Genomic DNA, 14,839 nt, shown 5'->3' on the forward strand with positions numbered 1-14,839 from the left:
AAGGTCACTTGCTGAATTCAGGATTTTGCTGACTTGTTAAGTCAACTGAAGTGTCTAGCCCTGCACTGGCAGAAACACCTCCTTCCTGCAACAGAAACGGCATGTTTCTGCTGGAGGGAATTTTGTTCTCAGATCTGTCACTAATACAGATTTGAATGAAATACACACGCATTTCAAATGTGCTGACGAAGTACCTGTTGCAAAATCAAACCACCCAGCAGAAAACAAGCCGTTTGCATTCTATGCAAGATGGGTACATTAGTTTTGGAGCGCGATTCAGCGCTATTGATGCCGGTATCTGCAGCTTTGCAGTTTTAAAGATCATGAATAGGCTGCAAATTAACAGGATAAATCTCAAGTTGCTTTCCTTTAAAGTAGAACTCAAGATAGTTAACCCTTCGTGCACTTCAAACATGGGGTGTGTCTGAGCACCATTATCATAACAATTGTCTCAGCACACCTATTATAAAGCTTTATTTCCAAGGTGTACTAGATTCAGCCATAAAATAATGAGATCTCACACATTTATCCCAGTGTCGTGTTTTATATTTATAACCTCAAAACGCTTGATTCCTAGAGATGTTGTTAACAGGCTGACAGGATGCATTTCACAGCAGCAAGTCCACATAAATGTAGATGATAAATCGTAAATATTATCCAGGAATTAAAATAAGAGCAGAGGGAACGTGGCTAGAAAGGACAATTAAGGTAACAATTTGCAAAGCTCTTTTCACTGCAAATGTTTGTTCTTTGGGGCATCTGGCCAAGCAGGGACACATTGGAATCGTAAGATTTTCAATATACTTTTAATCAAGTGTGTGTTGAGTTGCATTCTGTCTCCAAGAGGAACATATCCTGGATTCCAGCAGTGCCAGCCTATGTTTCTCACATCATCTCTTTGGACATTTCTTATTGAAACATACTGTAGGTTTAATTCTCACACTAATATATTAGTATTCCATTGTGAGCTCTATGATTGGTAACCTACATCTCTTAGTATATTATATATTTATCATCAGGCTAATTATATTTTTACTCACTTTTTATTTTATCCAGAATAAAATGCAGATCAGACTCATTCTAATTAGAGATGCTAGAGCTGTTTGCTGCATTTTTCTTTGAACTGAGCTGAACCAGGTGTACAGAGGGGGAACAGAAGGGCAGTGCACAACTTAAATCCTACTTTGAGGGCTTACGTTGGGTTTAAATAGTGTATCATTAGAACATAAGAATGGCCATACTGGGTCAGACCAAAGGTTCATCTATCCCAGTATCCTGTCTGCCGACAGTGGCCAATGTCAGGTGTCCCAGAAGGAATGAACAAAACAGAGAATCATCAGGTGATCCATCCCCTGTATTGTCTGTGTGTTGACTCCACATAGAGCCAGTTTCACCCTTTAACAGTTGTTGGAAAGTTTTCAAGAATCAACAAGCAATTTTCATCATGTATTTTGCTTCTGTGCCCTCATGAGTTATAGAAATTGATTTCCTTTCAGTGCAGAGATAGCAGACTTCTGGCTACCAGCAAAGAGTTAAAATGTGAAACTCTAGTTTCATAAAAACTGAGAGACATGCATGAAAAAAATATATCCAGTTTGCAGAGACAGTATGTTGTTTCAGAGGTAGAGTATCTATAATTCACATTGGTTAAAAAGCCGTCAGTGAACTACAGAAAAGTAAAAACAGAACAGACTGATTTTAAATGCACCATTTACTGGGACCAGGGCCTGGATCCTGCAAGAGTCCAACAGCCCTCACTTCCCATTGACTTAAACCAGGAGCCTATTGGGTTAGTGCACCAACTTTCCTTCCTTCCACCTAAATCCAAACCCTATCATAGGTTACAAGTACAAATTACCTTGGCAGCTTGAACGTAACTCCCGATTTTGCAAAGCTTTCCAATATATCGCACAATTTAACACAGGTAGTATTATCTGCTCAAAGGAAAACTCAGGGTTGGAATCCCTAAGATATTGCAAGTCCCAGGATTCAGGTATATTGCCAGATGTTTGTATAATACGCACCAGTACTATGCACGTCTCAAGTACTATCAATCCCTCTCTTTCCCAAGCATTCTTTTCCATTCCCAGAGCCTTAAAATGTAAACAAATGTATGATTTGGGTGTGCTGTTCAATCTCCCGACGACTTCAAAATGTCTGTATTTTATTATCAAGTGGCGGTAGTCATTCCACAGGTAAGGCTTGCATCAGGCTGACATTAAAAAGCCCTATTTTCAAAACCCCTCTAAATTTTTATTGAAGCATCTGATTTGTCTTTAAATAGGTATGCTTGACTTAGGTTAGAATAAGGGTTTTTAAAGAGATTTGTGGTAAATTGGGGATTGAAGGGCTAACTCTTCAACTAGTGCAAATAGACATACCATCCCTGGCTTGTCTTCACTATGGGGGTAAGTCGACCTAAGTTACGCACTCCAGCTACATGAATAATGTAGCTGGAGTTGATGTAGCTTAGGTCGACTTACCCCGGTGTCTTCACCACACTGCATCAGTGGGAGATGCTCTCCAGTTGACTTCCCTTACTCTTCTCGGAGAGCTGGAGTACCGGGATCGAGCAGAGAGTGCTCTGCTGTCGATTTAGCGGGTCTTCACTAGACCCACTAAATCAGTCCCTGCTGCATCGATTGCAGCAGGGTCGATCTCCCTGAGTGAAGACCAGCCCTTAGTGAAGCTATGCTGGTTTGCACGAGCTGGAGATCTAGCCCAAAGAGTATTATAGGCTAGGTGATCATAATTTTCCTGTGTTTTCAAAATATTCCCATTCAAAATAATGCAGTCCATCATGAAATTTCCACCCGCAGTTTCTCAGCTGCTTTATAACCACACATTTGTACAGGTCTGCAGGCAATGAAGTAAAACATACTTTTTACAGATGAAATTTCCTCATTATGAGTTGGATCCATCTCTGGCCTGGAAAGTTAGCACCATCAGTGAATTTGCCATTGAAGATATCCCCATCAGCAAGTTCATTGCTGAACAACTGGAATAACTGTATCGACATATATTGAGATTAATATTTTTCATGTTTATATCTGTTGATGTTGTGGCATTTCTTGTTGCCTTTTACCATTTTAAATATTAAACGGTGAAAAATCTGCATTTCATCTACAAATGCACAAGTTGTGTCACAGTTGTTCGTGGCTACAACGAATGCACTGGAATCTGAACCTATTCTGGTGACTTCTATATTTACTATCAAATAGTATGAAGTTAATCTAATATGGGAGTAGTTACAGAGCACAGCACAGCGTGAATGAAACCAGCAACTGCAGATTAACATTTACATTGCTCCAATACAAACACATGCAACTTTCAATGAGCTTTTCTGTTAGGAGCTGTTTGAATGATTGTCCGAAATGTGGAAACTATATAATTAGGAAAATCTCAGTGATGTGTTTTTAAAAAAATATCTTCGCCTCCTAACCCATACTTTTAGGTATAGACAAAAAAAGGGAAAACACGCTAGTACCTGGATACTATCAATCAAAAGTGTGTACACATGCTTTGTTTTCCACCTTCTCTCCACTGTGGCATGGAGAAAAGAAAAATCAGCATAGTATGAATGATATGATTGACGAATCACTTATTAGATGCATATATTATTCTGCAAGAGAACATTCAGTACACCAAGTAAACACAATCACATCAATTTAAATAGCACTAATCGACTGTGTACGCTAGTGCAGTACAAATATGTCTTGTAGTAACAATTTTAAGGATCATCTTCATCATTTCACGTAAATCCATGTAGGCTGGTATGGTAAAAGACAACTATAAAATCTCTGAATGTTCAGTAACTCCATTTCAAATCTGAACACACACTTTCTTTATACATCTTCCTATGTAAAAAAAAATTATAATAATTCTTAAGCAGCAATTAAAGTTGCAAACGGAGCTGCTTCTTACCACTCCAAAAGCAACGGGCAGTATTTCTTCAGTGTATATAGAATGGGACTCCTGGTACACCTGTACACAACAAGAATGGTCTGCCATATGAGGCTGTCAGTTACTACTCCAACACTTAAATTTCCATAGGCTAAATGTTAATTTTTTAAAAAATAGTGACTTTTATGTAGGTTAGAAAAGTATATCATTATTGCATGCCTCGATCCTGAGATCAGCTCAGACCCCAGATGGGTGCAAAGATCCAGCCTCATGGATCCAGTTTCAGGATTGGGACCTTATATAAGAAGGTTACAGAGCAGCACTACAGCACAAAATTAAGACCATTTTTGGGGTGTGCAAACAGAAAATTCCAGTATGCGGGTGTGTGTTAAAAGGATCATGTTAAGTTAGGTGTTACAATTAATAGGGCAGATTGTCAGCCATGACTGGTTTCTTTTGTGTCTCTTAGCTTAATTGGCTTAATATTCCCTTTCTCCTTTTTTTTGCTCTTCATATTGAGATTTCATGTTCTTTGGAGCAAGGGCTCTTTCTAACCATGTGTATGTGGATTGCCTAATACTATCAGATCCTGGGGGCCTTTATGCACTATTGTAATACGAGCTGATCAGGAAATTTTCAACACACCATTTTTTCACTGAAAAATGCCAGTTTGTCTAAAAAAACCCTCCTCTTTGAAGAACAGGATCCATTTCAATGACTGTCCCTACTGGAAAAGGTTTTGGGTAAAATCTCATTTCCACATTTTCAAATTGGGAAGTTTTGGAAGTTTCAGTTGAAACAACTTTTCATTTAAAAAATTTAGTAAATTTAGACTAAAAAATGTTTTTAAAAAGAGAGAGAAAAGTCAGAATCAAAACCAAACATTTTGATTGACCTGAACCAAAACTTTGTTCAGATTTTTGGTGTGCAAAAATTTTGAAGATTTAGACTTTTTGTCCCAGTTTAAGATGGAAATTTTTTTCGATATCTCAAACATTTACATTGGACAGGAAAACTGTTTCTCACCAATCTCAAATTATCGTACCAATAATAAAAAATATAATCAAGCAGCTGAAAATATAGTATATTTAACCTTAGCTATTGATGTCCAAAATTATTGCTTGTTTTTTTAATGATTTCTCTAAGAACAGCCATACTGGGTCAGACGAATCATCCATCTACCCAGTAAACTGACTTCCGTGAGTAGCCAATGCCAGGTGCGTTAGAGGCAATGAGCAGAACAGGGTAATTGATTGAGCGTGGGGTTGCATCCCTGACCATCTTGGCTAATACCATTGATGGACCTGTCCTCCATGAACTTACCCCGTTATTTTTTTAACTCAATTATACTTTTAGTCTTCACAACATCCCCGCCAATGAGTGTAATTTTTGTGTTCTTCGCACTAGCACATAAGGGCACCTCAATTGTTCCTTAATCAAGTTTTTAATTTGGGAAGAATTTGTGGTAAATTTAAATAGGCTTTTACATAGGTTTTATACTGAGAGAGAATCGCCTGTTGAATGTGAAAAGGATTTTTTTTTTACTCTCTGCCAAGGTTTGTGTGGCGTAATCTACATGGACAAGGATTACCAGAAATAAGGTCTCGAAATTAAAGTGTGGTTTATGCCCACATGCCTGGGGTAAAAATCTAACAGAACAGACACAGAGGATCCAGCAAAGTCAAATAGTTTTATCACAATTCTTTCTGTTCTGAGAATGCTTTCTTTATAAAGCAGTCAGATCAGCTAGAGTCAGGATGAACTGACTAGAATCATAGACAACTAGTGTTGGAAAAGACCTCAGGAGGTCATCTAGTCCAACCCCCTGCTCAAAGCAGGACCAATCCCCGACTAAATCACCCCAGCCAGGTCTCTGTCAAGCCTGACCTTAAAAACCTCAAAGGAAACAGATTCCACCACCTCCCTAGGTAACACATTCCAGTGCTTCACCACCCTCCTACTGAAAAAGTTTTTCCTAATATCCAACCTAGACCTCCCCCACTGCAACTTGAGACCATTACTCCTTGTTCTGTCATCTGCCACCACTGAGAACAGCTGAGCTCCATCCTCTTTGGAACCCCCCCTCAGGAAGTTGAAGGCTGCTATCAAATTCCCCCACCCCATTCTCTTCTGCAGACTAAACAATCCCAGTTCCCTCAGCCTCTCCTCGTAAGTCATGTGCCTCAGCCCCCTAATCATTTTTGTTGCCCTCTGCTGGACTCTCTCCAATTTGTCCTCATCCTTTCTGTACTGGGGGGACCAAAACTGGATGCAATACTCCAGCTGTGGCCTCACCAGTGCCAAGTAGAGGGGAATAATCACTTCCCTCAATCTGCTGGCAATGCTCCTACTAATGCAGCCCAATATGCCATTGGCCTTCTTGGCAACAAGGGCACACTGTTGACTCATATCCAGCTTCTCGTCCACTGTCATCCCCAGGTCCTTTTCTGCAGAACTGCCACTTAGCCAGTCAGTCTCCAGCCTGTAGCGGTGCATGGGATTCTTCCATCTTAAGTGCAGGACTCTGCACTTGTCCTTGTTGAACCTCATCAGATTTCTTTTAGCCCAATCCTCCAATTTGTCTAGGTCACTCTGGACCCTATCCCTACCCTCCAGTTTATCTAATTCTCCCCCCAGTTTAGTGTCATCTGCGAATTTACTGAGGGTGCAATTAATCCCATCATCCAGATCATTGATAAAGATGTTGAACAAAACCGGCCCCAGGACTGACTCCTGGGGCACTCTGCTTGATACCGGCTGCCAACTAGACATTGAGCCGTTGATCACTACCCATTGTACCAGACAATCTAGCCAGCTTTCTATCCATTTGATAGTCCATTCATCCAATCCATACTTTTTTAACTTGCTGGCAAGAATACTGTGGGAGACCATATCAAAAGCTTTGCTAAAGTCAAGATATATCATATCCACTGCTTTCCCCATATGCACAGAGCCAGTTATCCATCCTGGAAAGCAAACAGGTTGGTCAGGCATGACTTGCCCTTTGTAAATCCATGTTGACTATTCCTGATCATCTTCCTCTCCTCCAAGTGCTTCAGAATGGATTCCTTGAGGACCTGCTCCATGATTTTGCCAGGACTGAAGTGAGGCTGACCGGTCTGTAGTTCCCTGGGTTCTCTTTCTTCCCTTTTTTAAATATGGGCACTATATTTGCCTTTTTCCAATCATTTGGGACCTCCCCCGGTCACCACAAATTTTCAAAGATAATGGCCAATGGCTCTGCAATCACATCAGCCAACTCCCTCAGCAACCTTGGATGATTAGATCTGGACCCATGGACTTGTGCACGTCCAGCTTTTCTAAATGGTTCTTAACCTGTTCTTTCGCCACTGAGGGCTGCTCACCTCCTCCTTATACTGTGCTGCCCAGTGCAGCAGTCTGGGAGCTGACCTTGTCTGTGAAGACCGAGGCAAAAAAAGCATTGAGCACTTCAGCTTTTTCCACATGATCTGTCACTATGTTGCCTTCCGCATTCAGTAAGGGTCCGACACTTTCCCTGACCTTTTTTCTTGTTCCTAACATACCTGTAGAAACCCTTCTTGTTACCCTTCACATCCCTTGCTAGCTGCATCTCTGATTGGCCTTCCTTATTACACCCCTGCATGCTCTAGCAATATTTTTATACTCCTTCCTAGTCAGCTGTCCAAATTTCCACTTCTTGTAGGCTTCCTTTTTGAGTTTAAGCTCACCAAAGAATGGTTATAACGCTGAACTTTAAAAATTTCTAGACAGTTCAAACTCAACCTCAGGAATGTAGTTCTTCAGTCATCCATTAGTTTCCTTTCATGGCTAATTTTACTTACTACTTCTGGCTCACACAGCAATCTGACCTTTCAGAAATGAGAATTTGAGAATCATCTTCCCCTGTTTTATAGCTACTTGCTGCATTACTTAGGAGAGTGCTTTTTTGCCAGTTCACCATGTGTCAATAAGTTCAGCCTAACCATAGCTTAATTTGTTGTTCTGCTTTTGTCAATCAGTCTGAGCTGAAGCTTGCGTGGCAGCCAGCCCTTTTTGGTTTAGTTGCTGTACTCTGAGCAGTCTCACGAGCATGGCTCAAGGTGACCCACTAATGATAGTTTCTATAAAAGCTTCTCTGTACAATTACAAAGCAAGCGTCACTAAATGCAGCTTCTAGCAATTTCAGCTAATTCTGAGTTCAGCCACTCAAGAAGCACACAAAATGAAGGTTTCTCGAAGAGTGAAAGGTAATTTTTTTTTTTTTTTAACAAATGCATGTGAGGTTATCTAATGGAAGTTAACGACTAAGTTCCTCTGGCAAATCACAGATCATTCTTTTAGGTGAAGTGAGATAAAATGGCAGAGCTACTAAATGGAGGGGTTTTTTTAAGTGTCAGGTTGTATCTGCAACTAAGTATAACTCATGAGGGAAGGTGAGAAGCAAAGTGTTTATGTCCATAAACAGAGCAGGTGGCTAACAGTATCAACACATGGATCAATAACTGGGTAGAAGTCTGCTATTAACAAAGCCTTCATCTGCATATATACAGTACAATAGGGTTACAAGGTTTCATCAAACATCATTTGGAGCCAGAAGTAGATTGCACAGTTTCTTTAGATAATTGTCCCTTTCTGATTCCGGGCCTAAACCCACAATCCCTCATGATTACAGGAACAGGTCTCTATTTCCTAAATAACCCAGCTGAAATCCTCTCCTGTGCGCAGGGCCAGCATATGGCCTATGCACCATCTAATTCCCACGTCAGCCTTATTTTTGAGGTCTTCAGTGATGCACAGGCATGGTGCTGACCCTCTCGGCAGGGGTGAATTTCATCCCTACTCCATTAAGTAGGAACTTGTCATTCTGATTTCAAAATACGACATTGTGGAATTGTAGAATTATAGATGGGAAAAGGGGTATGGATCCAAAGGAGTTCAAAGCAATTACACCACAGATCTATGAACCACACAACCAAGTTTATCTACCATTCTCTGAGACTTAAAATCACTGTGCCTTATCGTCCTACTTTGGCTCTGTGGGGATTAGCAGAGTAATTACTGTAATATTTTATAAAATTACTGCCTTAACCTTCCAAGTTTATAATCCTTCTCTGATATGCATATATTGTACCTGGAAGATCATAGAGAGGACACTGGGATAGTACATTTCAGAACTGTATTTTATTAATATCCTGGCCAATCGTTGTCAATCCTTTATTGTTATAAAAGTAAGTATATAATGTAACTAGTGAACAGTGATATACATAGAAGTGGCATGTACTGGTTTTTGGAATAGAATACTTTATTTACATTACTTCATCTCTGTTGAAAAAGAAATTCTGTATGTTCCCCCTGCTATTGTCTGAAAGTCAGATGGGTGCTTTGGGGAATGCCACAAGTTCTGTTTGTTTGCCAGCATGTTTTTCTGATATAAAACTTAAATATGGGCCCAACTGGAATTTTCCTAAGGAGGAGGCCCAGACCTCTCGCCAGCCCCACACTCTTCCCCCTCCCGCCTCCCAGCCCCGAGCTCTCTCATGCTGCCTTTGCACCAAAAACGCATGCTGTCCTCTCTGCACCCACAGCTCCACACACTCCTCCTGCTGTCCCCCACCCAGCCATGAGCTCTCCCCACTGCACCCAGCCCTGCAGTCTCCCTGCCCCACACCCAAACCCATGGTCTCACACGGAGAGATGGTCAGGCTGACAGACAGCATGCCCAAGAGGGGCCAGGCAGTTCTGGGAGCCCTTGACTGCATCCTCTGTCTGCATCTCCACTTCCCCAGGAAGCATCAAAAGCCCAGATCCAATCTTCCAAACCCTCCTGGAGGCTGAGATGCCCAGGTCCCGCTCCTCCACTCCTCCCAGAGGCTAGGGGTGCCTGTTGCCCATGGCCCTGAAAGGACTGCAAAGGGGGAGGGGGGGCACACAGGATTGCAACACCACTGAAATTTGGCCTGGCTGCCCCTCCATCATGCCTGCTGGGAAGGGGCTCTGTTGCTGCGCTACCCAGCTCTGGTCAGCAGCCGGGAGGGATCCTGAGCCTCCCGCCCCTCCCCTTTGCACCCTGCATTTAAAGAAACCTGAACCAGTCAGATAGGAAGTGGGATTTAGGCTGTGTTGACATTTCACATGGCAGCATTTTTAAACCCATGAGAATGGATTCGTTACAGGTGAAATTCCCTGTAATCCAGAGGGCCAGTGTGCTGCTAGCACCCCACATTAAGGGATGAACAGAGTCTAATATGAACCCTCTGCACACTCAGTTTTACCCATTTTCTATTATGTGTTGGCTTCAGCAATAGGACATCAGCCTGCTGCTAGCTGGACAGCTACTTTTCTTCCTTAAACTAAGTGTGAGGGTCGAGGTTTGATGCCTGACTGTGTGCGCTGAGATTTCTGTGGAAGAGCGTGCTCATCCCTGGGAAGTGCTGAAGTCTTTAGATCGTTAAAGAGCAGGACAGTGGCTGTTGTGCTGACCCTAACCATGTGCAATCATCAGTGTTCTTACACGGCCCCCAAGGAAGGTGTAGGATAAGTAGAGTACTGGTTTTAAAAAGGCTTTCAAATGACATTAATTGTCTTCTTCTCTGTCTTTCTTCCAGCTCCAGTCAATCCGCACTTAAGTAAGTATTTTTATCCTTTGCTGCACTTCATCATTGGAAGAATTAGATTTGCATTAATTGTTGCTTCATGGTTGTGCAATAAATGGGCAGCATTTCATTTTCAGCTGTGGTCCATGGATTCCATAAGGTCCATTTTAATTCTGTCACACATGACTGCACTTGTTTGTGGTAGGAGACTGGGACTTTTTTTAATTTCCAGTTGCTGAACAAAGAGTACTCAGATCAAGAGAAGATTGCGGCTGCTGGGCATACCCCTTCCCCTGTGTCCCAAACCGATGAATAATCCCTAAGGAAAAGGCACATATGTTTTCAAAGGTCCTCCAGGTGGCAGTTCCCAGGAAGTTACTGTGATCCAATCATCACAGTAGAACCCCCCTGGGAGCTGCCACCTGATGTGCCCAGACTACTTCTGCCCCTGCTTTCCTGCCCTGGCAGCTTAGGACTTCAGTGTCCTGCCTGGCTTGAGCCAGACCCGCTAGCCTGCTGCAAACCCAGACCCAGGTCTGAACCATGTCCCCTAACAGCTGTAGGCTTAACTGAAAGCAGCTTACAGAAGTGTTCCTGTCTTTGACACTCAGATGCCCAACTCCCAATGGGGTCCAAACCCTAAATAAATCCGGTTTACCCTGTATAAAGCTTATACAGGGTAAATTCATAAATTGTTCACCCTCTATAACATTGATAGAGAGATATGCACTGCTATTCCGCCCCCCCAAGTATTAATTAAGACATTGTAGACAACCCGTTGGGGGGAGGGATAGCTCAGTGGTTTGAGCATTGGCCTGCTAAACCCAGGGTTGTGAGTTCAATCCTTGAGGGGGCCATTTAGGGATCTGGGGCAAAAATTGGGGATTGGCCCTGCTTTGAGCAGGGGGTTGGACTAGATGACCTCCTGAGGTCCCTTCCAACCCTGATATTCTCTGATTCTATGTGTTTAAATAACCAAAGACAAGTTGTTTTCAATGAGCTGGAGGAGATAGGGTGGAAGGCACAGTGAAATCACAGAATCATAGAAGATTAGGGTTGGAAAAGACACCAGGAGGTCATCTAGTCCAACCCTTTGCTCAAAGCAGGACCAACCCCAACTAAATCATCCCAGCCAGGGCTTTGTCAAGCTGGAACTTAAAAACCTCTAAAGATGGAGATTCCACCACCTCCCTAGGTAACCCAGTCCAGTGCTTCACCATTGTCCTAATGAAATAGTTTTTTTCTAATATGCAACCTACACCCCCACCACTGCAACTTGAGCCCATTACTCCTTGTGCTGTCATCTGCCACCACTGAGAACAGCTGAGCTCCATCCTTTTAGGAACCCCCACTTCAGGTAGTTGAAGGCTGCTATCAAATCCCCCCACCCCATTCTTCTCTTCTGCAGACTAAATAACCCCAGTTCCCTCAGCCTCTTCTCGTAAGTCATGTGCCCCAGCCCCCCAATCATTTCAGTTGCCCACTGCTGGACTCTCGCCAATTTGTCCACATCCTTTCTGTACTGGGGGGACCAAAACTGGATGCAGTGCTCCAGGTGTGGCCTCACCAGTGCCGAATAGAGGGGAATAATCATTCCCTCGATCTGTGGGCAGTGCTCCTACTAATGCAGCCCAATATGCCATTAGCCTTCTTAGCAACAAGGGCACACTGTTGACTCGTATCCAGCTTCTCATCCACTGTAATCCCCAGGTCATTTTCTGCAGAACTTCCACTATGTCAGTCAGTCCCCAGCCTGTAGTAGTGCATGGGATTCTTTCAGCCTAAGTGCAGGACTCTACACTTGTCCTTGTTGAACCTCATCAGATTTCTTTTGGCCCAATCCTCCAATTTGTCTAGGTCACTCTGGACCCTATCCCTACCCTCCAGTTTATCTAATTCTCCCCCCAGTTTAGTGTCATCTGCGAACTTACTGAGGGTGCAATTAATCCCATCATCCAGATCATTAATGAAGATGTTGAACAAAACCGGCCCCAGGGCCGACCCCTGGGGCACTCCACTCCACTGCCAACTAGACTTCGAGCCATTGATCACTACCCATTGAGCCCGATGATATACCCAGCTTTCTATCCATGTTGTAGTCCATTCATCAAATCCAGACTTCTTTAACTTACTGGCAAGAATACTGTGGGAGACCATATCAAAAGCTTTGCTAAAGTCAAGGTATATCACAACCACTGCTTTTCCCATATCCTCAGAGCCAGTTATCTCATCATGACTTGCCCTTGTTGAATCCAATATCTATGTATACAGTGGTGTTGTAGCCATTTCGGTCCCATGATATTAGAGAGACAAGGTGGGTGAGGTGATATCTTTTATTGGACCAGGTTTTGTTGATGAGAGAGACAAGCTTTTGAGCTACCCAGAGCTCTTCTTCAGCTCTGGGAAATTTAGCTGACACTGAGTCTCTTTAGTGAATATCTCGTTATTTGTACCAGTGACTTTGAAAAACTGTGATCATTTATTGGATGAGATGCTCAAATAGCTGAAAGCAGAGCTTTCTTGCTGTTTCTCCAAAGGCGAAGCAAGCTAACGTTATAAAAGGATGTTACTAAGCTGAAATCCATAGACATTTCCTTATGGTGGTAATATTTGATGAAATATCCCACTAGTGATACTTGACAAAAATAAATCTCAATAAGCATTTTGGCTGTGTGTTGAGCTTTAGGGGCTCCTGTGGCAGACTGAATAAGAGGGAAACTGCTACGGGCAATGAGAAACATACCTTTTATTGCCCAGACATCGTGTTTAGTAAGGTGTGCAGAAATACAGCTGGAAACAGAAGGAAGTATTTCAGGCACATCAGTATTACTGCTATCAGTCAACTACAATGGGAGCAAAACTGGTTCTCAGCTACTGTGAACAGTTCAAGAATCATAGAATCATAGAAGATTAGGGTTGGAAGAGACCTCAGGAGGTCATCTAGTGCAACCCCCTGCTCAAAGCAGGAACAACCCCAAGTAAATCATCCCAGTCAGGGCTTTGTCAAGCCAGGCCTTGAAAACCTCTAAGGATGGAGATTCCACCACCTCCCTAGGTGACCCATTCCAGTGCTTCACCACCCTCCTAGTGAAATAATGTTTCCTAATATCCAACCTAGACCTCCCCCACTGCAACATGACCATTGCTCCTTCTTCTGTCATCTGCCACCACCGAGAACAGCCTAGAATACAGAATACAGGAGAACCTCAGAGTTGCAAACACCTCAGGAATGGAGATTGTTTGTAATTCTGAAATGTTTGTTAACTCTGAACAAAATGTTATGGTTCTTCATTGAAAAGTTTTCAACTGAACATTGACTTAATATTTAAAACATTGAAACTTTACTATGCAAAAGAAAAATGCTTTTAACCATCTTAATTTAAATGAAACAAGCACAGAAACAGTTTCCTTACCTTGTCAAGTCTTTTTTAAAACTTTCCCTTTCTTTTTTCAGTAGTATACATTTAACACGGTATTTGCTTGTACTCTACTGCACACTTGTACTGCATTTGCTTTTGCTTTTTTTTTTTTGTCTCTGCTGCTGCCTAATTGCATACTTCCGGTTCCAAATGAGGTGTGTGGTTGACCAGTCAGTTAATAACTCTGGTGTTCATAACACTGAGGTTCTATTGTAGATGACTCAACACTTTAAATTTGTTTACTGATGATCCCGTCTAGTGTGTTAATAATTAGGGCAGAATGGAAAGACTTCTATTGAATTAGCATTTAATCAGCCCTCCGTTGACTACATATATATTTAATTTATTAAGAAAATATTTAATAGCATTCCCAAGTGCATTAAATTACATCTGTCTCCAATTTTAAAGTTTAAAATTTCTTTCCTTCTTTTCTTCTTTCATGGCAAATTTATTGTTCAGTTAAAGGACCCAGATTAACAGTCCTAGACATTAAGTCCTCTGTCTACAGTACAGTTTCAATGTGGGAAACGTCAGAGCTGCATTAGTAAGAAGGATCACTTTGAGCAGTGAGAGGGGGTATTTCATTGCCCTACCCATACCCATGCCCTTGGTCTGTCAGGATCAGCTTCCAGCTGTGCTAGTGAAGATGGGGAAACATGTCAGTCAAGAACTGGAGTGAGCCCATCCAATCATTTTACTGAGGCCTGGGTTACACTAATGCTGTAATTCGACCTAAGTTACGCTAGTTAAGTTACATAAGTAATGTAACTTAAGTCGACGTGCCTTAGTTCGATTTACAACGGTGTCCACACTACTCTGTGTCAACAGGAGACACTCTCTGGTGACATAGCTTCTGCCTCTAGGTGAGGTGGATTACAGACGTTGACAAGAGAGTGCTCTCCCATCGACTTAGCTTGACGCACTAAATCGATGCTGCTGCAT

At 42.3% G+C, this 14,839-nt stretch overlaps 1 protein-coding gene across 6 annotated transcripts in view; it reads left to right on the plus strand.

Moving 5' to 3' along the window:
• MDGA2 (MAM domain containing glycosylphosphatidylinositol anchor 2) overlaps nt 1-14,839 on the plus strand; it is a 664,067-nt gene that overhangs the window by 621,082 nt on the left and 28,146 nt on the right. For all 6 annotated transcript variants that reach the window (XM_073350233.1, XM_073350236.1, XM_073350237.1 and 3 more), the window contains one exon: nt 10,491-10,511. In XM_073350233.1, the coding sequence (XP_073206334.1) occupies nt 10,491-10,511 (21 nt within the window). The remainder of the gene's footprint in view (nt 1-10,490; nt 10,512-14,839) is intronic.

The sequence above is a fragment of the Lepidochelys kempii genome, chromosome 6 (genome assembly GCF_965140265.1).
Source record: "Lepidochelys kempii isolate rLepKem1 chromosome 6, rLepKem1.hap2, whole genome shotgun sequence".
Classification (NCBI taxonomy): Eukaryota; Metazoa; Chordata; order Testudines; family Cheloniidae; genus Lepidochelys; species Lepidochelys kempii.